Here is a 23,498-nt window from a genome sequence, read left to right on the forward strand (position 1 = left end):
TGCTGCATCTGGGACCTGAGAGTCATTGGGTGAGACTGGAGGAGGGGCTGGAGAGGTGTGTGGGAGAGAGGGGGCACTCAGGTTCCTCTGTGGAAGGTTTACCTTTCTGTGGGTGACAAGGATTTGTAGGTTTACGTTCCAAAGTGGTGCAATAAGGGAGGCATTTTGGAAAGTTGCAGTTTGGTAAAACTTTGTTAACCTTTCAGACCCTTAGTTTCTAAAAGACAGGAACTAGGAAGTTCATTCTCACTATCTACTCCCACCCACGTTTGTGAAGGTCAAAAGAGCTAATTTTGGTGATAGTAGATTTTACTACTCATAAATGTATCTCTTTATTTCCTCTTTCCATCCTTCCCCTGGGTTGTTTTAATCCCGAGATGTACACGTTCTTCATTTGGCACTTCTATTGCCTGGTATCGTTAACTGTGTCTCACATATTTATTTTGTTTCTGGAACTTTGCTTTTCCCTTCGAGTAGAGAAAATGTCTCATTTATCCTTTGCCTCTTCTCATTTCTAAGTACAATGTCTTGCACACATAGTAAGCACTCAATAAGCAATTGCTTTTTGCTCGAGTATTCAGAGATCTGCTGAAAATGCCACATTGGCAATATTATGTGTTCCAACAGTTTGTAATATTATTGGAAGATTAGTGAAAGAACTTATTCTTCTGTATGTGATTGAAATTAGTACTTTCAAATAACTTGCAGGATTGGTTTTCACTCCATGAATTTGTCAGCATCTTTCTGAATTATGGGTAATATTTTAGACATAGATAGAAAGATGCATCATGTTACATATGAAAAAAGTCTCAAGGTTTCAGAGCTTGGAGAATAATTCCCTTAAGTAAACAACTTAAGGAACTGCCTCCCATGCCCAATACCTGGTCTTTTGTTTGGAACTGGGTGACACAGCATTTTTCAGGTGCATATGTTGTAAAATGTGCAAAAACAAAGTAAGGCTCTTTTGCTTAAAAAGTTCTTTAAATAGTCGTCATGATTTAAAACTATATTTGTGTGCCACTTCTGTTTATGAATTTCTCTTAAAAAATTCTTCCATATGTGGATAATTTGAATATTCACTTTAATTTCTAGAGCATGGCATTAAAATGTCGGTCTAGGCAAGCTGTCAGTTATCAAATTCAGCTTTGTAACAAGCTGTGAATTCATGGGATAGAAGTAGGAAGCCACATCTAAGATGTGACAGTCTGAATTGTCGCATGTAAAAGTGAATTTCTCTTTCTTTGGAAAGCAAAGTTTTAGGTCTTTGGAAAATCGTTCTCAGGTTGGCTTGAGGATTTTTCTGATTCCAGAGCACTTCTGGAATTGTATGGGGCCTCAAGACGGTAGAAGATGATAATGTATAGTTTCAGTATTAATCTTTATGGGAGGGAAAATGCCCAAAGTGGACTTCAACATATTTTACTACGTTTGCACATTAATCTTCAACTGCCAAGGGCCAATTATGTGCAAAATGAAGAAAATAAAGAACAGCTGTCCCCAGAAAATTTACAGCAAGTAAACTAGACCTTCTCGCTCGCTGTCTCTTTTTGAATCAGAATGGGTGTGAGATGTGTGTGGGTGGATACAGAGGACAGGCTTCCACGGTAGGGAGGTGAAGAGTCTCGTGGTGTCTGCAGAAATGCAAATGCAGAGCTGAAATACTAACTCCAGGCGATTCGGGACTGATTTTTAATTTTCTCAATTAGTAATCTTATTTGTTTTAAGAGCAAAGAAGCGTCTAAAGCTGTTAGCTTCCAAATGAATCGTTGAGTGAAATTAATACGGACAGATGGTTAAATCTTCTTGCTCCTGAGTAGGTGTGCGAGGCTTTGTGTGTTTGGCTCCCATTTGGATGAGGTCCGTGGGCATTTTATTGTAAGGCTCTCTCGGCACTCTTAGCATCAGCTGGAGAACAGGGACTCAGAAGTCAGCCTTGTTCAGAATCTCTTTCTCCACTTCTTCGCTCTGCAGCCATGCAAGTGAGCTGGTTAACCTCTGTGTCTTGATTTGATCATGTGTAATTCGGGATAATGGTAGCAACTTTTTCGTAGGGTCGTTGTGAGAATTAAACAGGGAGGCTTGGGACATTGGCGTATATTGAGTGTTCAGTAAATGTGAGTTGCTTCTTTAGAAATAAATCTATGAATTGAGGCCAGTCACAATTCAGTGGTCCCATTATTGATGCAAGGCTCTGAGAACACTAAGGGACTTTGTTTTTTAAATAGTAATTTATATAGGCAAAGAAATCACCTGAGTTCACTTTAGTCACGTAATTTTAAGTGGCTCTTGTAACAAGCAGTGAAATTAACTGGCTTGCCTTTCAACCTCCTGTCTCTCTGCCCTACGGATACTTGAGCAGTTAAACGGCCAGAGTGCAAGGAAGAAAAGAGACTCAGAGGAAGATGATGGCTTTAGATTGTCTCAAGCTTTCAGAAAAAGAAAAGAGGAAAAAAAAAAAAAGAGAGAGATTGTCCAGGGTTGCCTTTGCTTAACATCGGTTTGTCCCTAATGCCACAGCTGCTCTGAGGTGGAGAGGCAGGTGGCAGTAGCGAGACACGAGTAGACCTTTTCTAATATTCTGATCTCTGTAGAGGAGGGATAAAAAGGAGTCTTGCAAATAGCAACGGGCAACTTTTGCCTTGAGTCTGAGTCTCTTTTCTAATTTAGAAGTAAGTAAAAATTTGTAGCTACTTCAGCTTGAGCTACACGAATGATGAGTTTGAAAATAAAATGTACTCTTCCCTAGCTGCCCATTTATTCCAGCTTACTTTACTACTTAATACTTCTGGGTGTGTACATGTTAGGTGGACTTTACTGAGAACTTTCTGGCTGTTTCTTGAAGGAAAGATACAGGGGAGAAATGGTCAAGGTATGGTTCCTGTTCTTAAATCTAACCTTTAGTTTCAAGACAGTGAAGGTGCTGAGATTTTACTTTACTTTCATGTGAACAAGTTAGCCTGTACAGTTTCATGGATGCTGGTAGAAGACACAAGACTCCTGGATCAGAGGTGAAGGACAGTTCATTACTCTCAGTAGCCAGTTTTTTACGTTTCGTGTTGGTGCCCTGAGCCCCAGTTCCCAAGGGCACTGCAAAGAGGCTCAGATATATCTGCACACATTGGGTTGTGTTTTAGGAGAAGGATAACTCTGAACTTAGGAAACTCGACTCTTTCGAAATGACTGGCAAGCATGTCTGCCGTTTGCTCTAGATGGACACTATATTTTCCAAGGCTGCAAGCAAACCTGTTCTTTGCTTCAGAGGGAGATGCTGGCGCAGATGGTGTTCACCCACCCTGGGGTGTTGCTGGCGGAAGTGAGTGGGTGGAGATGACGTGAGAAGATGCTCTGTGAGCAATTGAGGCCGGAGTGTGGCAGATCCCAGGTGCTGGGCTGCGTATTTGCCTCAGTTCTGTAGGCACTGGTGAGACAATGACAGATCTGAGCAGGGGTGTGTTCAGATCTTTGACAGGAAGTAGAGTTGATGAGGGGAGGGGCATAGAAGGAAAGATGACTGGTTGGGTTTTAGAAATAATCCAGGTGAGAAATCACGGAGGTTTAAACTTGCCATTGGCAATGGAAAGAAAGGATGCAGAGGAAGAGACACTTGGCAGAAAAATAGAATCTGGTGGCCTGTTGGATGTAGGAGGTAAACGAAAGGGAAAAGGAAAAACTGACTCTAAGGTTTCCAGCCCTGGTAGCTGAAGACATCTTTAGCCAAGACAGAGAATGCAAGAGGAACAGTAGGTTCGGGGGAATACGGACTGGTTTTGGATATCCCAGATTCCAGGTACCTGTGACATTTCTGTCAGAAACGCAATGAAGGCTGCCAGAGAGGTATGGGCATCATGTTTAGAGAGGCAAAGTTTGGATAGCTGGAAAATCCTTCAGGTGGATGGTGAGGTAAGAAGATAGTGGGGCAAAGGGCAGAATCTTTGGGGATCTTTGCATTTAGAGAATGAGAGGAAGAAGAAGAGTGAAGGAGACATACAACAGTCAAAGGGGTAGGAGGAGAATCAAGAGAGTGTGGTGTAAGGGAATCCACAAGGGGAGATTTGAAGGAGGATCAACAGTGTCAATGCTCTAGATAATTCAGGTATGAGGAGGACCAAGAAACAACCAATAGAAGTCAAGAAGTCATGAAACTAGAGAATAACGAGGTTGTACTTACGTGTCATTTTTACAAGAACCCTGTAAGACAGTGGTATTTCTCCATTTTACACGCTCAGCTGAAGTGAAGGGTCATCATTTGACTTGTGTGAGTCTCAGGGCTAGGAAATGGCAGACTACAACTCACATCCAAGACCGACTTTTTTTTAAAGCTGGTGCTCTGAACCACAATGAACATGAGGACATGGAGATTCTCTAGGCTGATCTTCTGAAGACGTTGGAGATTAATGAAAAAATAGAAGACACATTTTTTTAAAATGTTTTAATTTTATTGGAGTATAGTTGATTTACAGTGTTGTGTTAGTTTCAGGTGTACAGCAAAGCGATTCAGTTATACATATATTCATTCTTTTTGTTTGTTTGTTTGTTTTGCTGTATGCGGGCCTCTCACTGTTGTGGCCTCTCCCGTTGCGGAGCACAGGCTCCGGATGCGCAGGCTCAGCGGCCATGGCTCACGGGCCCAGCTGCTCCGTGGCATGTGGGATCTTCCCGGACCGGGGCACGAACCCGTGTCCCCTGCATCGGCAGGTGGACTCTCAACCACTGCGCCACCAGGGAAGCCCTATTCAATCTTTTCTTAGATTCTTTTCTCATATAGGTTATTACAGAATATTGAGTAGGGCTCCCGGTGCTATACAGTAGGTCCTTGTTGGTTATCTGTCTTAGATAAAGTAGTGTATGTGTTAATCCCAAGCTCGTGATTTATCCCCCTCCCCAACCCCGTTTCCCCTTCGGTAGCTATGAGTTTGTTTTCGATAACTGTAAGTCTGTTTCTGTTTTGTAAATAAGTTCATTTGTATCTTTTTTAAAAAATCAGATTCCACATATGAGTAATATCATATATTTGCCTTTCTCTGTGTGACCTACTTCACTTAGTATAATAATCTCTAGGTCCATCCATGTTGCTGCAAATGCCATTGTTTCATTCTTTTTTATGGCTGAGTAATACTCTATTGTATATATGTACCACTTCTTTTTTTTTAAATTTTTTGGCCACACTGTGTGGCATGTGGGATCCTTAGTTCCCCGATCAGGGATTGAACCCGTGCCCCCCTGCATTGGGAGTTCAGAGTCTTAACCACTGGACTGCTAGGGAAGTCCCTGTATCACATCTTCTTTATCCATTCATCTGTTGATGGACATTTACGTTGCTTCCATGTCTTGGCTATGTAAACAGTGGTGCAGTGAACACTGGGGTGCATGTATCCTTTTGGATGATCGTTTTCTCTGGATATATGCCCAAGAATGGGATTGCTGGATCATTTGGTAGCTCCATTTTTAGTTTTTTAAGAAACCTCCATAATGTTTTCCATTTACATTCCCACTCACAGTGTAGGATTCCCTTTTCTCCACGCCCTCTCCAGCATTTATTGTTTGTAGGCTTTTTGATGATGGCCATTCTGACTGCTATGAGGTGATACCTTATTGTAGTTTTGACTTGCATTTCTCTAATAATTAGTGACGTCGAGCATCTTTTCAGAAGACAAATGTTTAAGGAACAGAGGAGGTTTGAAACTGTAGACAATAGGAAAGGGAAGTGGGGAGGGAAGATTTGAGTATTACTCTCTGAAGTGCTCATCTCGATCTGGGATGAAGCCATTCTGAAGTTACACCTGCCCTCTTTCCAGACCAGCTCCATCATGGACCTCTGAGGGTGTACCATCAACCCAAGGAAGATGTGTCCCCTTTGCTGAGAATCTCTGCAACTCCCTGGAAAGTCTCTCAGTGGCAGACCTAATGTCGGTGTGGGGACCTGCATCTGACAGTGTTTAAAATTCAAATAAACGGCAGTTTACCTTTTCCGAGTATTTTGTGTACTCTAGTTCACCCAATCTCTACAAAACTCAGTAGGTAGTTGAGCAGATATATCTTCTTGGTTAGGCGTAGGTGCATATATTAGGCTCAAGAGACAAGTTGAAAGTGGCAGAGCTGGGATTTGAATGCTGGTCTTCAATTCTTAGAATTTCTGTGGCGATAGAAGTAAAATGAGACGAAGAGTTGGGTGACCGAGCAACTTAGTGGTGATAGGGATGCCGGAAGGTCCAGAGGCTGTGAGCTGCTTCTTTCCCCGAGGTTCACGCTGTGAGGAAAGATGGAAGGGCACATTGAATGAGTCAGAGCTAGACCTCTTAGACCTGGGACAGCTAGACATCAGACACCTGGGGAGAATTTGGGACCCCGAGTGTTTCTAGTGAGAGAGGAAACTCCCTGTTATTTTGCAGCTTCCTCCTGCCCCTCTCTAGGCATCCTGCCTGCTGGCTTGGTGGTTGTACAAGGAATAACAGCAAGCCTAGGGGTTGTCTGGGCTGAAGCAAAAATGCTTTCCCTTGTGCTGGCTAGAAACGGGAGATGAGGCCAGCCACACGGAGTACTGGGAATATACTATAGTCCATTTGGACCCTAATACAAAGGTAGCCCTTGGTAAACCAAACACTCTTTATATTTGAGACTTGGATTTGAGAGGATGAGACTTAGAGTCAGGCCTAGATGTGTCTGAAGAGTCCAGAAATTATCAGTACTTCCAAAGAAATTGGCTTGGACCTGGAATGGGATATTTGCCTTGTCCTGTTTTTGGGTATTTCTCACTCCTGCTGGAATGGACATGCACGTGACGGCCAGCCTCGGGAGTGCCAAGCTGGCAGGTTTCTGAGCTCAGCCTTGGGTTGGTCTGGGTGTGAAAAGAACACGTGAATGAAATCATGAGACCTCTCCTCTAGGTGCCTGCTGGTAGGGAGGCTCTTGATCCTAGCCCAGAAATGGATTTTTATGAAAGGAGTAGGGGAAAGCCAACATGAAAGTGGAAGCAAGACTTCATAGGAAAGGAAAACGCAGCTCAGTTCCTGGCAGATAGTAGCTGTCTGTAATGCTTTTCTATCTGCCGCCCAAATAATTATCATCCAGGGGAGAAATTCCAAACGTTATTGGTGAACAGGAATTTTATATTTTCCATGAGTCATTCGTATTAAATAAACTTTGACTGTCTTCCCAACATAAGCTTTATTTTATCACAGTGGGCTGTAGACTACATGCCTTGGTTAGGGTGACTTTTATATGTATTTTGCCAAGGTGTTTTGATATTAATCTTGATTTTATGTTACAGTTAAAAAGATTTTCATGAGTGCTTGTTATATAAGGCTCATGCAAATGCTTTATAAACATTATCTCCTTTAATTTTCACAACAACCCCATTCCATCATTAACCTCATTTTTCAGATAAAGAAGTTTGAGACAGGTTGAGTAACTTGCCAGTAACAACTGGGAGAGGGGAGAGCTGGAAGCTTCCAGAATCTCCATAAGCTTAATTTGTAATAGTTTGTATCTTATAACCTTAACAAATTTCTATTTCCAGGATATGTTTTGTTTTTGTTTGTTGTTGTTGTTGTTTTTTTTTAAATGAGGGAACCAAGATCTAGAAAGGTTAAAATGTTACTCAGTATCATTTTGAGCTTCTCGTCTTTGTAAAGCTATAGGTAACCTTCTAACTGTCCCAGTGCTTAGAAATGGTCTCTTACACTGCTTTTTGCAGTATTTAATACATTGTAAGTGTTAAAAATAATGCATTCTTCTTCTAAAGCTTTAGAATTCTGCAGTCTTATATATAGAGCATCTTAAATTTATGATGTTGAATGGTAGGTCCCTTTGATGGGAGAGTGAATCATTCTTGGTTCTATGTGCTTATATTTAAAACTAATTTAATATAAACATGTGTTTTTGACAGAACCTTAAAATATTATGGATCACCCTGTATCTTGGAAGGGTGTCTTTGTGTATGAACCTGTTTATTTTTATGTATCTCAGTGTAGTGGGTGGACTGGAAAGTGTTTACTATACTTACACAGACATATAAGCATAGTGCTTATTGAGGGTTAGTTATAAATGTATGGAAGGAACGCATTACCAAGTTTTTGTAATTCACCTATGACCTGAAACGATATTCGTGAGTCTCTTCATTGCTTTTCTTTGAATGACTTTTGTAGTATCTCTTTCACTTTTTAAAAAATTGAAGTATAGTTGATTTATAATGTTGTGTTAGTTGCAGGGGTACAGCAAAGTGAGTCAGTTATATATATATATATCAATATATATCTTTTTCAGATTCTTTTCCATTATAGGTTATTACAAGATATTGAATATAGTTCCCTGTGCTATATAGTAGGTCCTTGTTGATTATCTATTTTATATATTGTAGTGTGTATATGTTAATCTCAAACTCCTAATTTATCCCTCCCCCCTCACTTTCTCGTTTGGTAACCTAAAGTTTATTTTCCATGTTTCTGAGTCTGTTTCTGTTTTGTAAATAAGTTAATTTGAATCATTTTGAAAGATTCCACATATAAGCAATATCATATGATATTTGTCTTTCTCTGACTTCACTTAGTATGACAATCTCTAGGTCCATCCATGTTGCTGCAAATGGCATTCTTTCATTCCTTTTTATGTCTGAGTAATATTCCATTGTGTGTGTATATGTGTGTATAATACATCTTCTTTGTCCATTCATCTGTTGATGGACATTTAGGCTGCTTCCATGTCTTGGCTATTGTAAATAGTGCTGCCGTGAACATTGGGATGCATATATCTTTTCGAATTAGAGTTTTCTCCAATATATACCCAGGAGTGGGATTGCTGGATCATATGCAACTCTAGTTTTTTGAGAAACCTCTATACTGTTCTCCATAGTGGGTGCACCAATTTACATTCCCATCAATAGTGTTGGAGGGTTCCTTGTTCTCTACACCCTCTTCAGCATTTCTTATTTGTAGACTTGTGGATGATGGCCATTCTGACTGGTGTCAGGTGATGCCTCACTGTGTGTTGTTTTGCATTTCTCTAATAATTAGCGATATAGCATAGCATTCTTTTTTTTTTTTTTTTTTTTTTTTTTTTGCGGTACGCGGGCCTCTCACTGTTGTGGCCTCTCCCGTTGCGGAGCGCAGGCTCAGCGGCCATGGCTCACGGGCCCAGCCGCACCGCGGCATGTGGGATCTTCCCGGACCGGGGCACGAACACGTGTCCCCTGCATCGGCAGGCGGACTCTCAACCACTGCGCCACCAGGGAAGCCCTAGCATAGCATTCTTAAGCCTTGTTGCTAGGTATTTCCTCACAAATTTTTCCTAATCATTTTACATATGATACTGTTGCCCTTTTATTTTCAAGAATCTTTCAAGATATATAAGATATAATTATCAAACATATTTAATATTATTATACACACACATACATGCATGAATATTTGTATTTGTTCATTACATAGCCAACAGGGGAGTTTGTCTTTGCAGTGCCGGTGAGATGTGTAAACCTTTATTTGTACTTATGCATGTCCATGTTTGTATATGCCCATGTGCCTCATTAATAATGACACATTGCAGACTTTTGATGTGAATGTGAACGTGAACATTAATGACCTTTCACCCCTGTTGTCAACGTGCACAAATGCAAATAAACGTTTCACTTCCTCTGCAGATATTGCTCAAATATCTCAGTTCACACCAAGCACTCTGCTGGTTACTAGATGAGAACTGAATGAGTGTTAGTTTATAGACCCCTGGAATCTGATCATTTATTCTGTAGAATCACACACCTGGAAAGCTTTTTGCAATAATCTTGTGCCTGTTACCATCAAAAGTGTTGATGTTCCAGTTTGAGCCTTACTTTTTTATACTCTTATATCTATTTTTTTTCTTTTTAAAACATTTTTAAAACATTTCATATTGGAGTATAGTTGATTTACAATGTTGTATTATTTTTTGTAGTTATAAATAATCCTTTTTGTCTTTTCATTTTCTTTCCACATCTCTTTACTAACCAATCATCAACTTATCAATTACTGATTCAGTTTATTTATTAGCTTATTCAGTTTCTTTGTTAAATGTATACCATGGGCTCTCAGGCACAGAATCTGCTCCTGAAGCCAAAAATGTTCTTTCCTAAACAAAAGACTTTCTGGCTGGGTTAGTCCCAAGTTGTTCTCTGTTTTCATTTTAATTCTCTTTTTAATTTTACCCTATGTGTTCACTTTATTCTAACTCAGTGCCTAAAATATAGTAAGTCCTCAATACTTTTTATGAAATTAACAGGAAACTAAGTGTGATATAATTTCTAGCCTGTTATCTTCTCACTTCTTTCCAACTTCTCCTTCCTTTCATTTTATATTCTTCTTCTCCCTGTTTGCCTTTCCTGTGTGCGAGTTTTAATTACCTGTCTTCTCTCTTCTGCCTCCTTAACTCCAAATGGCACTGTGTTTTCTTCTTACTTCATTGACTTGTCAGTTGAGTCCCTCCAGCCTTTACCTCCACCTCTGTTGTTTAATGGAATTTATCAACCCTCTAAAACTTTTTTTTCCTTTTGCTTGTAATTTTTTTTTTTATTGTCTCAAAGTATCTTCTTTTCTCTTTTGATTCTCCAGCCCACCTACAAGGACCTCTGGTTGCCCACTGGGGTTCCTGAGTTCCAGGCAGCTGTTTTCTGGAGCTGAACGGACCCTCTGGGTCTGGTAGCATCATTTGGGTTTGGAGAAGGAAACAGTGAGGCAGAGATGATGATGAAACTCATTTCTACTTCTCGCCCCTCTCCTCAAGGAAGATGTGGGCAGTGCTTAGTGACAGCACTGTGTGAGATTGGAGGAGGCAGGTGGTGGGAAGGAAGGCACGTTTGATTTCACCTTGGCCGCTTTGCCCAGGGACAGCTGTTGTCAGCTGCTTGTCAGTGAACTTGAGAGCACTGACCTTGCCTTTACTACCGATCAGAACCAATCTTATAAATTAAAAGAAAAAAAAAATCCTTGAGCCTGTAAACACTTTGACCCAATTATAGATTTTTGTTAAAAGTTAGAAAGTATTGTGGTAATGATACCTGTCAGTAAGCTTTGGTAGGCCGAAAAAGTTTTAATACCTTGGATTTAAAAAAAAAATATTTTGTGGGAGTACGGTAGATTTATAATGCTATGTTAGTTTCAGGTGTACAGCAAAGTGATTCAGTTATAAATTTAGCCACTCTTTTTAAGATTCTTTTCCCATATAGGCCATTACAGAGTATTGAGTAGAGCTCCATGTGCTCTACAGTAGGTCCTTATTAGTTATCTATTTTATATGTAATAGTGTGTATATGTCAATGCCAATCTTCCAAGTTATCCCCTTCCCCTCCACCTTACCCACTGGTAACCATAGTTTGTTTTCTACATCTGTAGCTCTGTTTCTGTTTTGTAGATAAGTTCATTTGCACCCTTTTTTTTTAGATTCCACATATAAGTGATATCATATGGTAGTTATCTTTCTCTGTTTGACTTACTTCACTCATTATGACAGTCTCTAGGTCCATCCATGTTGCTGCAAATGGCCTTATTTCGTTCTTTTTTATGGCTGAGTAATATTCCATTGTACATATTACTACATCTTTATCCATTCATCTGTCAGTGGACATTGAGGTTGCTTCCGTGTCCTGACTATTGTAAATAGTGCTGCATTGAACATTGGACTGCATGTATCTTTTCAAATTATGGTTTTCTCCGGATATATGCCCAGGATTGGGATTGCTGGATCATACGGTAGCTCTATGTTTAGTTTTTTAAGGAGCCTCCATACTGTTCTCCATAGCGGCTGTACCAGTTTACATTCCCACCAACAGTGTAGGAGGGTTCCGTCTTCTCCACACCCTCTTCAGAATTTATCGTTTGTAGATTTTTTTGATGTTGGCCATTCTGATTGGTGTGAGGTGATACCTCACTGTAGTTTTGATTTGCATTTTTCTAATAATTAGTGATGTTGAGCATCTTTTCATGTGCTTTTAGCCATCTGTATGTCTTCTTTGGAGAAATGTTTATTTAGATCTTCTGCCCATTTTTTGATTGGGTTGTTTGTTTTTCTGATATTGAGCTTCATGAGCTATTTGTGTATTTTGGAGATTAATCCCTGTCACTTGCTTCATTTGCGAATATTTTCTCCCATTCTGAGGGTTGTCTTTTCGTTTTGTTTATTAATACCTTGGATGTTAAAGTTTTTAGTTCTTAAGTGTAATGTCTGGTTTGGGCCAAGTTCAGTCTGTCTCTGTAGTTCTAAAATAATTTCAAGTCAAATCAACCTAGCTATACCTATTATTCTATACTCAACTATTCTATGCAAGGCACTGTGAAAGCTATTAAAAATAAACAAACGAAAAAAGCCCAAATCAAAGTTAACCTAATATCTTTCCAGGTAATATCTCTATGTATTTGGGGAGAAAAGGAAGAACACAGGTCCACAATTCTTTTTTTTCCTTTAACAATTTATTTATTTTTAATTTTTCTGGCTGCGTCGGGTCTTGGTTGTGTCACGCGGGCTCTCTTGTTGAGGCACGCAAGCTCAGTAGTTGTGGTGCGTGAGCTTAGTTAGCTGTCGCGTGGCGTGTGGGGTCTTAGTTCCCCGACCAGGGATCGAACCCACGTCTCCTGCACTGGAAGGTGGATTCTTTACCACTGGACCACCAGGGAGGTCCCAGAGTCCACGATTCTTAATCTGAAAATTCTGAGGTGGACGTGTTTGAGCAAAGGCAATATGGGACATATACTGTCCCATATTTAACATCTTCAGATAGGTTTGGTGTGGAAACTATTTTTAACATAGTGACATATGAATATTCATGCTGAGTGGGGGAAAAATACAGACCTAAATAACCTGATGTCAGGTCAGGCATTCAGATTTTTGATTTTGGCAACTGTGAATAGCAGAATGTGGGCTTGTTTTAAAATGTGATCAGGTGTTAAAAGAAAATAATTACGAGTCACATTCAGAAAAAGGGAATATCAGAGGGTGTGGAGAAAAAGGAACCCTCCTACATTGTTGGTGGGAATGTAAATTGGTACACCCACTATGGAGAACAGGATGGAGTTTCCTTAAAAAAACTAAAAATAGAGCTACCATATGATCCTGCAATCCCACTCCCAGGCATATATCTGGAAAAGACAAAGACTCTAATTCAAAAAGATGCCTGCACCCCAAGGTTCATAGCAGCACTGTTTATAGTAGCCAAGACATGGAAGCAATCTAAATGTCATCGACAGATGAATAGATAAAGAAGATGTGGTGTGTATATATATATATACACACATATATATATATACAATGGACTATTACTCAGACATAAAAAAGAATGAAATAATGCCATTTACAGCAACATGGATAGACCTAGAGATTATCATACTAATTGAAGCAAGTCAGACAAAGATCATACAATATCACTTATATGTGGAATCTAAAATATGATACAAATGAAGTTATTTACAAAAACAGAAACAGACTCATAGACATAGAAACAAACTTAGGTCTACCAAAGGAGATAGTGGCGGTGGTGGGGGAGAGACATTAGGAGTCTGGGATTAACAGATACACACTGCTGTATATAAATTAGGTAAACAGCAAGGACCTACTGTGGAGCACAGCGAACTATAGTCAATATCTTGTAATAACCTATAACGGAAAAGAATCTGAAAAAGAATAGATATAGACACATATATGCTCACACAGATATGTATAGCTGAATCACTTTGCCGTACAGTTGAAACTAACACAACATTGTAAATTAACTACACTTCAATAGAAAAAATGATGAGAAAAGAATATATAAGTTCAAAACAGATAAAAATTTTAATAAAAGGGAATATCACTGTGGGTGGTGACAGAAAAGGTGGGACTTTTTTCTGATTTGAAGGTCTGGATGGGACTTCACCTTGCTCACTGTCGACTCTTGGGCAACTAGAATCACACCTGCCATGTGTTTGGTGAATACATATTTGGCAGATGAGTTATTAATGAAGAGAAGGGGAAGAACTTCCCCGTCAGAGGAGACTTGTGCCTGAGGAGGGGATGAATTTGATAGTCAGCGGTCTGCTCTGATTGAAGACGAATACTCTGCAATAAATGTGGGTAGGTGAGGTGGGACCCCTTATGGGTAGTTATGTGTCTGTGCCTTACATGCTTCTTCAGCTGAGGAATTCGGATTGGATCTGATGACTTTAACTTTTAAATGGGGATGGGAGAGACCTAAAGGTAATCAAAGTGGCTTGAAAAATAGAAAGCAGAAAAAACGATGGTGTTCAGAATGGATTATGGTTGGGTGTATGTCCCTGTAGGGATGCTCAACATGCAGGCATCAAATTCGAGGCCGTGCTGAAGAAGCAGAGATTAGTCCAGAGTGTGAAGAAATTGCAGAGATTGCGATCTGCTGCATTTGGAAAGTGACAGGAAGTCAAAGAAGATTTTCAAAATTCTAATACTTGGTGATGAGAGATGCTGATCCCTTTGGCTGATAGGGGAAATTTGGAAGAGAAGTTGGAGAGGATATACGAATCGTATGACTTGGCGTATTGATTGGTTTATATTCTTCAAATCTGTTTATATGATGTCTTTTGTATGTCATGTGTGTGTTCATAGATGTAAAATTTGTCCCAAGTCCCTAGTCCAGAGCTTTTAAGGACAATGTAACAAGAAACAGTAAATCCTACATGACTTGAGTGTATGTATTCTAGGTGCCGTTTCCAAGCTGCTTTTATAGGAGGTTTATTTAAATTTCATGTTAAAAAAGGAAAAACTGTGTTGAGTAGCATTAGTTCCCCCTTGTACCTTTCATTACGCATTAGCAATGAACTCTCCTTCTCTCGGGTTGATGAATGTGAACTTGATCTATTATCTGATAGTAATTACCAGCACAGAGCGAAGATTATTGCTGAAGTAACATTCTTATTTCATTTCTCTTTGTATGGCGGGCACTTCTCAGAGGGCACGTTTGTTTGCAGAATATGACTTGCTCTTTTGGCTTCTGGCTTTGAGGCCACGATTTTAGGTTTCTTAAATAGAGTAGTATTGACAAAAATCCTCTGGTATTTAAAATTCTCTGGGCATGGTCTTCTAGCCTGTAGGAGACAGAAGGAGTGGGCTGTGGCTGGTGTTTTCTCCTCCAGCAGGCTCAAGCTCTGATTTTTGTGTTTCTTGACAGTTTCTTTTTTTTCCCAACTCCTGGCAGGGCTGACCTGCATCTTTCTCTGCTCTTGGAGTCAGTGTTTCCCATCATGAAGGTGCCTCTCTGCTACTTTGATTCTTGAGCCTTCTTAATAGTCTTGTGTAGGCTGAAGGGCCAGCCTTTCCTCTTCTGGTCCTTTGAGCTCTCTAGAGACAATCGAGAGAGAAGGTATGTCTGTTTTGCTGGGGCTGCCATAATCAAGTACCACAGACTGGGTGGCTTAAGCAACAGAAGTTTATTTTTGCAGAGTTCTCGGGGCTAGAGGTCTGAGACAGGGTGTCCGCAGGGCTGGTTTCTTCTGAGGGCCCCTCTCCACGGCTTGTGGATGGCCATCTTCTCCCTGTGTTTTCACACTGTCTTCCTTCGGTTTGCATCTGTGGCCTGATCTCTGCTTATAAGGATACCAGTCATATTGGATTAGGGCCCACCCTCATGACCTCGTTTTAACTTAACGCCTTCTTTTAAAGACCTTAGTTCCGGAAACAGTCACATTCTGAGATACTGGGGGTTAGGACTTCAACATATGAATTTTGGGGGACACAATTCAGCAAATAACAGACGAATAGGACATTTCAGAAGCTTGAAACTGAGTAAGGAGAACGAAATAAAAGGCAGCCCAGTGAAACAGCCTCTGATCCTCCTTTGGAGTCTTAGTGCTTCTTACTGGACAGTGCAGGTAATGGCTCTTAAAAAAAACCCAAACAAAACAAGTTTTGCTTTACTTTTGAGTGAGTGATTTCCATGGTCTTCAAGAATCATCCACACAACGGTTTCTTCCTGTATCCTGAGCAGCACCATATTATTTTTAAAAGGCTAAAAGTTTTCAAGACAAATCTCAAGAATAAGTAAACATAAGAAACATGAAACGTGCCGTGCATCTTTGCAAATTGCATTGGTATGTGTGAGTACTACTTAATCAACTTTTTTTCATAACCACTGGCTCCTTACATTTTGGCCACCTGCAACAGTGTTTCAGGAGATCAACTTCCAACCAGAAGTCATGAATACCAAGCTGCTAAGGCAAGTTGGTAAACACTCACTTTTGTCAAACGTTGTTTTTATAGGCAACAGGAATGCTGCTAATGTGAGTTAGCAAGGATTCTGAGTGCCACTGTTTGTTGACAGCTTTTCAGACTTGACTGTCTCGTATTTGCTAACATTTCGTCTCTTCCAAATAGGTATAAACGACCAAGGATTGTACAGAGTTGTGGGGGTGAGTTCAAAGGTCCAGAGACTTCTCAGTATGTTGATGGGTATGCCTCTTTTCTAATCATTTTCCATGCATTGTTTGTTTATGTTCGTTGTCTTTGCAACTCAGTGTTTCATAGTAACGTAACTTGGGAATCCATTCTTTTCGTCTGCTGTCTTGGAGTCCTTTTCTCCTGAGCAGAGACAGTTGGCTCAGAGAAGTCGGTTAGTGTTTGCTCAGGTCCCCCTTACTAAGAAATGGAGGAGGAAAAGAAGGCAGCTCATGGGTGAACGTCTTCTACTGCTTGCTTCTCCCAGGGGAGTAGCAGCCAGGCCTCTGTGATTTGCATGGCTTCCAAATCGCCCGTCCAAAGTCTTGACAGTACATTTGGTTGCACAAGACCACTGGGACTCGCTCATTTTTCTGGAGCTTCCACAACTGTCACTCAACAGCAAGGGTCTGATTCTCAGGGATTCATTGGTATGCACAGTGGCTTGTTTGTAGTTTGCACCAGGCTGTTCTCCAGAACCATGCCTGCTCCATCTGTGCTGATAACACAGTGTTCTTTGGCATCGCAGACAAGAGGAAGCCAGAAAGTGAATTCATTTCATTACCCCAGACGTTATGTGAATGACAAAGCGCTTTTACATTACACTCTGCTGTCAGCTCAGTGCCACCTGTAAGAGGCCCTGCTCCTCTGCCCCCCATGACCCCAAAGCAGGCTGCCTCCTGGGGGGTGAAGATAACTCATCAGGCTTGAGGGCCTGTGTGTCAAACCGATCTGTCATTATGACCTTGCTAAATATTAATTTATTTGATATCTCACTTTAATTAATCACTATTAACAGTGCCTTCAGGTATTCTGTCAATGCATTTAAACCCGTCTGCATCTTAAAGCATTGTCGCAAAGACTTACTTTGAGCAAGCATCAACGGAGCTGAATAAAATCAGCCGGGATGTTACGGATAGCGTTGCTTGTTTGGCTGCGTTTGAATTCAGGATTTAATAAGCAACAACTCTTTTCTGAGCTTATTAAGCACAGGAAAAATGCCTCGTCATGACTTGGAGAGCCTTATTAGAATACATTCGCTTTCACGAGTTGTTTTCATTTTCTGCCTCTCTGGTTTAACTTGGGTATGCAATTCTGGCAGTCAGATTTTCCTTTTTACCATTAGTGGGCTCCAAATGAAATAGACTCAGGTTGCCAGTGGTTCAGTAGCAGCTGGCAGGGTTTAATGGGACGACAGCCTCTGCTTTTAGTTAATTTTAAAATTAGAAACACTTCTCTCATTTCCAAGATGGTGTTATGGTGATTAGAACTGGAAGACTCTGTTGGTATCAGAAAGGGAGATTTGGCTGAAAGGCACACTTGGCAGTGAATCGGTTATAAGGACCCGAGCTTTATTTTATTATCTTCTCATTCATGTTCAAGGGCAGCTCAAAGAAGCAGGTGTCCCTGTGGTCGCCCTGAGGTGTTAAGCTGTCTCCAAATTTGTTCTTAAACTTATAAAAACCATATGATCATCCGCATCCCTGGACTTGGGTGGTACTTTCCTCTGCTCATGGGAAATGTCTCAAGACAGTTCTGAACTTGCAAGGTGCTTAAAATATCTAAACCCTCAAAAATTCATGACCTGGAAAACTGTTTTCACTTTCCGTGAGGCTCAGCGTAGAGAAGTCCAGGACACAAGCATGACACAACCTCACTTAAGCTGCTGGCAGAAAGAAATGCTGTGTTTTCAGTAATATCATTCTGCAATCAGAGGAAATTAGAGAATTGACACAAGGGAAAGATACTGACTTACTGTTTTCTTATTAAGTAATGCATTTAAGGGAACGGCACAGGATAAATTAATTTCACTTTATCTCTAAATAATTCCTAGTATGAATTTAAGATGGTCAGTCACAAACTTTGGATTTTTATTAGCATTAATATCATTTTCTTGTTACTTTATGTTACCAACTCAAACTTCAGCTCTTAACGAAAGAGGTTTATTCACTATTTCCTAATGAATTTAAGATTACCTTAAGATGTTTCTTTCCTTTCTTCCTGATTCAGCAAGTGTTCAAATTGAACTAACTTATACCTCTTCCAAAAAAAGAATTTGAGTTTCTGAAGAGTTGTGTACACACTGTCCTGTAGATATTCATTTTCTACATTTCCCAACCTCTCTACATTGTTTCAAAGTTATATATGTTTAAGAGAAAAAAATTGGGTGAGTCTGCCAGATTTTTAATTTTGCTCTTTTGTACCAATCTATTTTTTTTCCCTCCAGTAGACAATTAATTCTGATAATTTTGCCCATTTGTGGTACTAGGAGTTATTTTTTTAAAATTATTTATTTATTTACTTCTAAAAACCAAAATTTTTTATTTTGAAATAATCTCTAGCCTGCAGAAAAATTGCAAGTAAATAGTACAATAGACTCCCATAATACCCCTTCCCCAGATTTACCAAGTTTTAACATTTTTAGGCAGTTATTTTTTTAAATTTTGATTCCTCCAGGTAACGTTTATTTCATATTTGAATTTTTTCAAAGTACTTTTTGTTTGGAATGCGTTTTTCTTTGCAGAAGTGAAAAGTAACCTAACTTTTTAAAAATCTGAGATAAAGTTCCAAGTCGTTTTATATTTTTTGACAGGAACTTCTGTTCACTTTGGTTCTCTTTAGTTCTTGAGAGCTAATCATTTACTTTGCTATTATTTTTCCTTTATTGCCATTTTCACATAAAATAATTTGTATTTAAAATATGTTCAGCATTCTTTAAATACTCCTGTGTAAAAGTTTGTGGTGATTTCTAAAAGAAGGATGCATGCTTAATATCTTGCATGTTTTCTTCACTTGTGTCTCTACTGGGTGTGTTTTCACGACCTTCACGTTTAAAATTACAAAAGAGAAAAATATTTCTCTCTGTTCTTCTTCTCCTTCCCCTTCCTGTTCTTCTTCTTCCCCTCCCCCATTCCTTTTTCTCACTCCCCTTTCCTCCCCTGCCCCTTTCTTCTCTCCTCTCCGCCACACATGAAGTACTAATGGCAGCTGACCACCATTTGTACTCCTCCAGGTCAGGTAAAGGAGGGGCAGCTGCCCTCCTCCCCTGGTGATGAGAGTTGTTTGCCTGAGTTAGAATTGTCCTGTGTTCTTCCTTCTTCTCCTTCTTTGGAATGAAAGCATCAGAGCAGGGAAGGGAAGGTGCTGGGAAAATGTGGTGGTAGCTTGTGTGTGCTGGTGAATTTTCTGTTTGTTTCTAAATTTAATTTGTAAAAACAGCTGGATGATTTTATTTATTTTAAGACAGAGAACCATAGAAAGCCAGAAATCAGACTAATTTAGGGGAGTTTTACTATAAACATATTACCATGTTTACTTTGTTTGTAGGACTTTTCACAAAGATTGAGGGAAAAAGTAAACTAATGTAGCTGAAAAAGATTCTGATTTTGGATTATAAAGAATATTCTCCAAACTCATTCAGTCACTGGGCGTCTTCAAGTACTTTAGACTGGGACCCAAGTCAGTGTCGAGTAGGGTGCCAGCACGTTGGGCTGGGCTGAAAGTTTCCGGTTTCAAAAAAATGACCACTGGTTATAGAATTATGAAGCATTTACTGAAATAAAAAGTCAACTATTTGTATCTCTGTTCATTAGTTTAGGTTTTAAACTAATCCACGAGGTGTAGTGTTCCTTGGCCAGAAAGGAAACAGAATTTCTACCTTATTTATGGTAGAACATATATTCTGATTGAACACTCTAAATGCATTTTTAAGTTTGAATCCCAAATAAGTTATTAACAAATTTACCTAGTCCCAGTGCATCCACGGATTGTTAAGAGCTGCTAGGGATGATTGAGTTTTTTGAAAACAGTGAAAATTTAATAGAGGATTAATACCATAGACATTACGTAGTCATTGGCTTCTCGTGTGACAGCTCCTTTTTATTCCATGAATTCAAAGGATGGCTTATTTTTTCATATAAAGACTATGGTTCTCAAAATATAGAATGATCATTTGGTCAAAAGCTGAAAATAAAAGATTTCCTTTAGAAGCCTCCTGGATTTTAAAATGGTGATTTGCTGGTAGCAAGTTGATTGAAAATGTTATCTGACTTGTATGAGATTTAAATAATTGACTTAATGACAGAGAGAATATTCAGTTACTGCAGTAATTGGTTGGCAAAGCCTTTAGAACAGAATTATTTAGTCCTAGTTATAAAGGATTGCACCTTTAATCAGGGTGCTTAATTTGATTTCTTGAATGTATCTGTGGCTTGTCTGACAAACTCAGTAACAAATGAGTTCTGAATTGTAGGAACCGATCAAGATGTAATGTGTCAATAGCCATTGTTGTAGTTTCTTGCATATTGCTGTCAGCTGCTGTAATCAAGAGCTGTTGAAGTGCTTTGAAAAGTTTCCAGACTTTTGAGTAATCGACTTCATGTATCTGATGTTATGGCTGTGAAATAACCATCACTTCCTGTTTTACTTTATTTTCAAAAAGTTTGAGAAATAACATTGCATTGTCACCCATCCTCTCCCATGCCGAAGCCTCAAACTTTTTAAGTGGCATGCATGACTTAACATGGTGGTCCCATTTGGACAGGATTTTCTTTTTGAACTTTAGTTTGAAAAGGGTATACTAACAAGTTTCCTTCTGTATATAGACAAATACAGTGTAAGGAAGGAAAAAATTCCTGAAACGACTAGTTTTCTGGGGGGGTCTTAGTTGAAACATCATTCTGGAGTGAGGGAGAAGTAAGTGTTTTCCACAGATCTCTTATTTTCTCCTTTGTGTGATTGGAGCGTAGCAACTCACTCCAGTTTCTGTTGATTGTTTGATGTCTTTCATCATAAGCCATTTACTGCTCCCTCCCATGGGTAGGTACCACCACTGAACGCTTATACTTTTGGTGACTCAGCTGTGGTAATTACCCACTCATTTGATGATTTATGGAAATCTGCGTACATTCCTGATTTGCTTTGATGCTCTCAGTAGTTCCACGAGAGCGTGTACGTTATCTCCGTCGTGCACATGAAGAGCTGAAGTTCAGAGAGGTTTGGAGCTGACTTGTTGGGGTGGTGAGGCTGGTCAGGGCTGAGGCGGGATTGAAGCCCAGGTGTGTGTCCCTTGCTGCACTCTCCTCCCTGCTGCCAGGTCACAGCCAAGTGCAGTAGCCCAGCCTCACAAGGCTCGGAGATGCCACCACACTCGGAATGCTTGCCTTTCCCACTATCCTTTCCTTTTATTTCAACCAGGGTTGACTTTTTCCTTTGCAGAATTAATTGCGCTGCCCTCCTTCTCCTTCAACTCTTCTACTTCTTCTTTTTTTTAGTGCCTGTTTTACATCTTCTTTAGAGTTTACTGGATATTTGAAAGGGCATTTGTAAGAAATGCATCATTAACGTACTTTTAGGACAAAGAAAACTAATTTAGAATGAATGTCAGACATGTTACATAGAGGCTTCTAGTAAATATTTCTTGGATGAGTGTATCGATTGTAACATTAATGTGAAAGATTACCCATGAAAGACTTTTTAAGTTTATGTGTCAGTTCTGTTTTGGTTGATCATGTATTAGTCTTCAGAAAGATAATATGATGACTATAAACCTTAGAAGTGTGGGACCAGACTTACCATCCCTTTCCCCCACTGACTTCTTGTTCTTCTAATAGGAATTTTGCCATTAAGGGTACTGCCTGTTTCCCCTGTCATAACACAGTATGATAGCAATAATGCCACCTGAAACAAGTTCAAACATACAGACACTGCAAAATGCCACATGCTGTAAGCCATGGCTACTGAGTAGTACCTTATAATAAGAGTAGTAGTAGTAATAATAATAGCTGTACATGCATTGCAGTTGTGAATATTTAAATGCTCTGTCCAGTTCTCCCCTACTCCCAGCCCAACCCTTATCCTTTTACTTCGATCTTCACTACAGATTTTCTGAAGTGCGAGAAATGTCTGATAAAAGAGTATGGCTTATAATATGATAAGAAATTATATGTAATGTTTTTATAGGAAACCACAGAATTCAATATTTGTGGTTTGGCTGTTTAAAGATAAGCCATTTGGTCAAGGTTTGAATTATTTTTTTCTTCCTTGCTTGCTCACCAGATGTGAAAACCTGCAATGAGGTGGACCTGGAGAATTCTATAGATTGGGAAGTGAAGACAATAACGAGTGCCCTGAAACAGTATTTGAGGTGAGCTCCTCTCGGTAGCGGGGCGGGGGAAGAGCGGACTGTTTGGATGTTTAACACACAGCAAATGCATCTCAACATGCATCTCCGAACATGCATCTCAAAAGTCAAGAGTCAAACCTTGTGAGAAAGGAGAACATTTATGACGTATCTAATGATGTCCCAGGAAGTGTGGGACATAGTCAGTGAACATCAGTTGATAGATAAATTGCAACAGAACAGACCCGGAATAGACTTGGGTTTTGAAATAGAGTCTATTGTGGATGTGAGTTTTTGGAATTAAATGCTCTGAAACAGTAAGGAAGAAGGCTGTTCATTACATTCATTGAATCTTTTCTTTATGTTGTGGGCTAAAATGAAGACGTTTTCGTTTAAGTGTAAACCATGTGAACTTAAAGGATTATAATGATGACATACATATACAGAGCGATTTGAAAAGAAGTTCACTTGATGAGGTTTATTATTTTTTTTTAAGATAAACTTTGAGTTTTACGTTTACTATAGGAAGTATCTAGGATTAGAGTTTGAAAAGCTTCAGCATTTCTTTGAGCATTCACCTTTCTTGAGAAAAGAAAGGAAATGAATGATCACAAAGCTTGAGGATAGATGAAGGACAAGTACACGGAGTAAGGGAATGGAAAACAGTCACGACTGTAATTCTTAGGCTGTGGGTCCACTGGGGACTTTGCTTTTTGCCTGGCATACAAATGGCACTGCTCCCCCATCATCAGTTCTTTTTAACCAACCCACAGGATTGATTTTCAGATAAATACTATTTGGGTTCCAACAAGCACATTAGAATCAACTTATATTACATATTTTGTGTTTTAAAAAATTTGTATATTTTAACAATTTCAAATTTATACAAGCGGAGAGATGCGTATAATGACTCCTCATGGCCCCATTATCCTGCTCTTCAGTTTTCAACATTCAACACTTCTTGTTTCATTAGTCTCTCTAC

General features: G+C 39.6%; 1 protein-coding gene across 4 annotated transcripts in view; it reads left to right on the forward strand.

Moving 5' to 3' along the window:
* The window catches only part of ARHGAP10 (Rho GTPase activating protein 10), a 334,513-nt gene that overhangs the window by 182,411 nt on the left and 128,604 nt on the right, over positions 1-23,498 (forward strand). For 3 of the 4 annotated variants that reach the window (XM_029235052.1, XM_029235054.1, XM_029235055.1), the window contains 2 exons: positions 16,336-16,410; positions 22,453-22,540. In XM_029235052.1, coding sequence (XP_029090885.1) covers positions 16,336-16,410; positions 22,453-22,540 — 163 coding nt within the window. The remainder of the gene's footprint in view (positions 1-16,335; positions 16,411-22,452; positions 22,541-23,498) is intronic. The other variant, XM_029235053.1, reaches the window with a different exon arrangement.

Source organism: Monodon monoceros, unplaced genomic scaffold (genome assembly GCF_005190385.1).
Source record: "Monodon monoceros isolate NGI ecotype Baffin Bay Population unplaced genomic scaffold, NGI_Narwhal_1 Super_Scaffold_20, whole genome shotgun sequence".
In the NCBI taxonomy this organism is placed as follows: Eukaryota; Metazoa; Chordata; class Mammalia; order Artiodactyla; family Monodontidae; genus Monodon; species Monodon monoceros.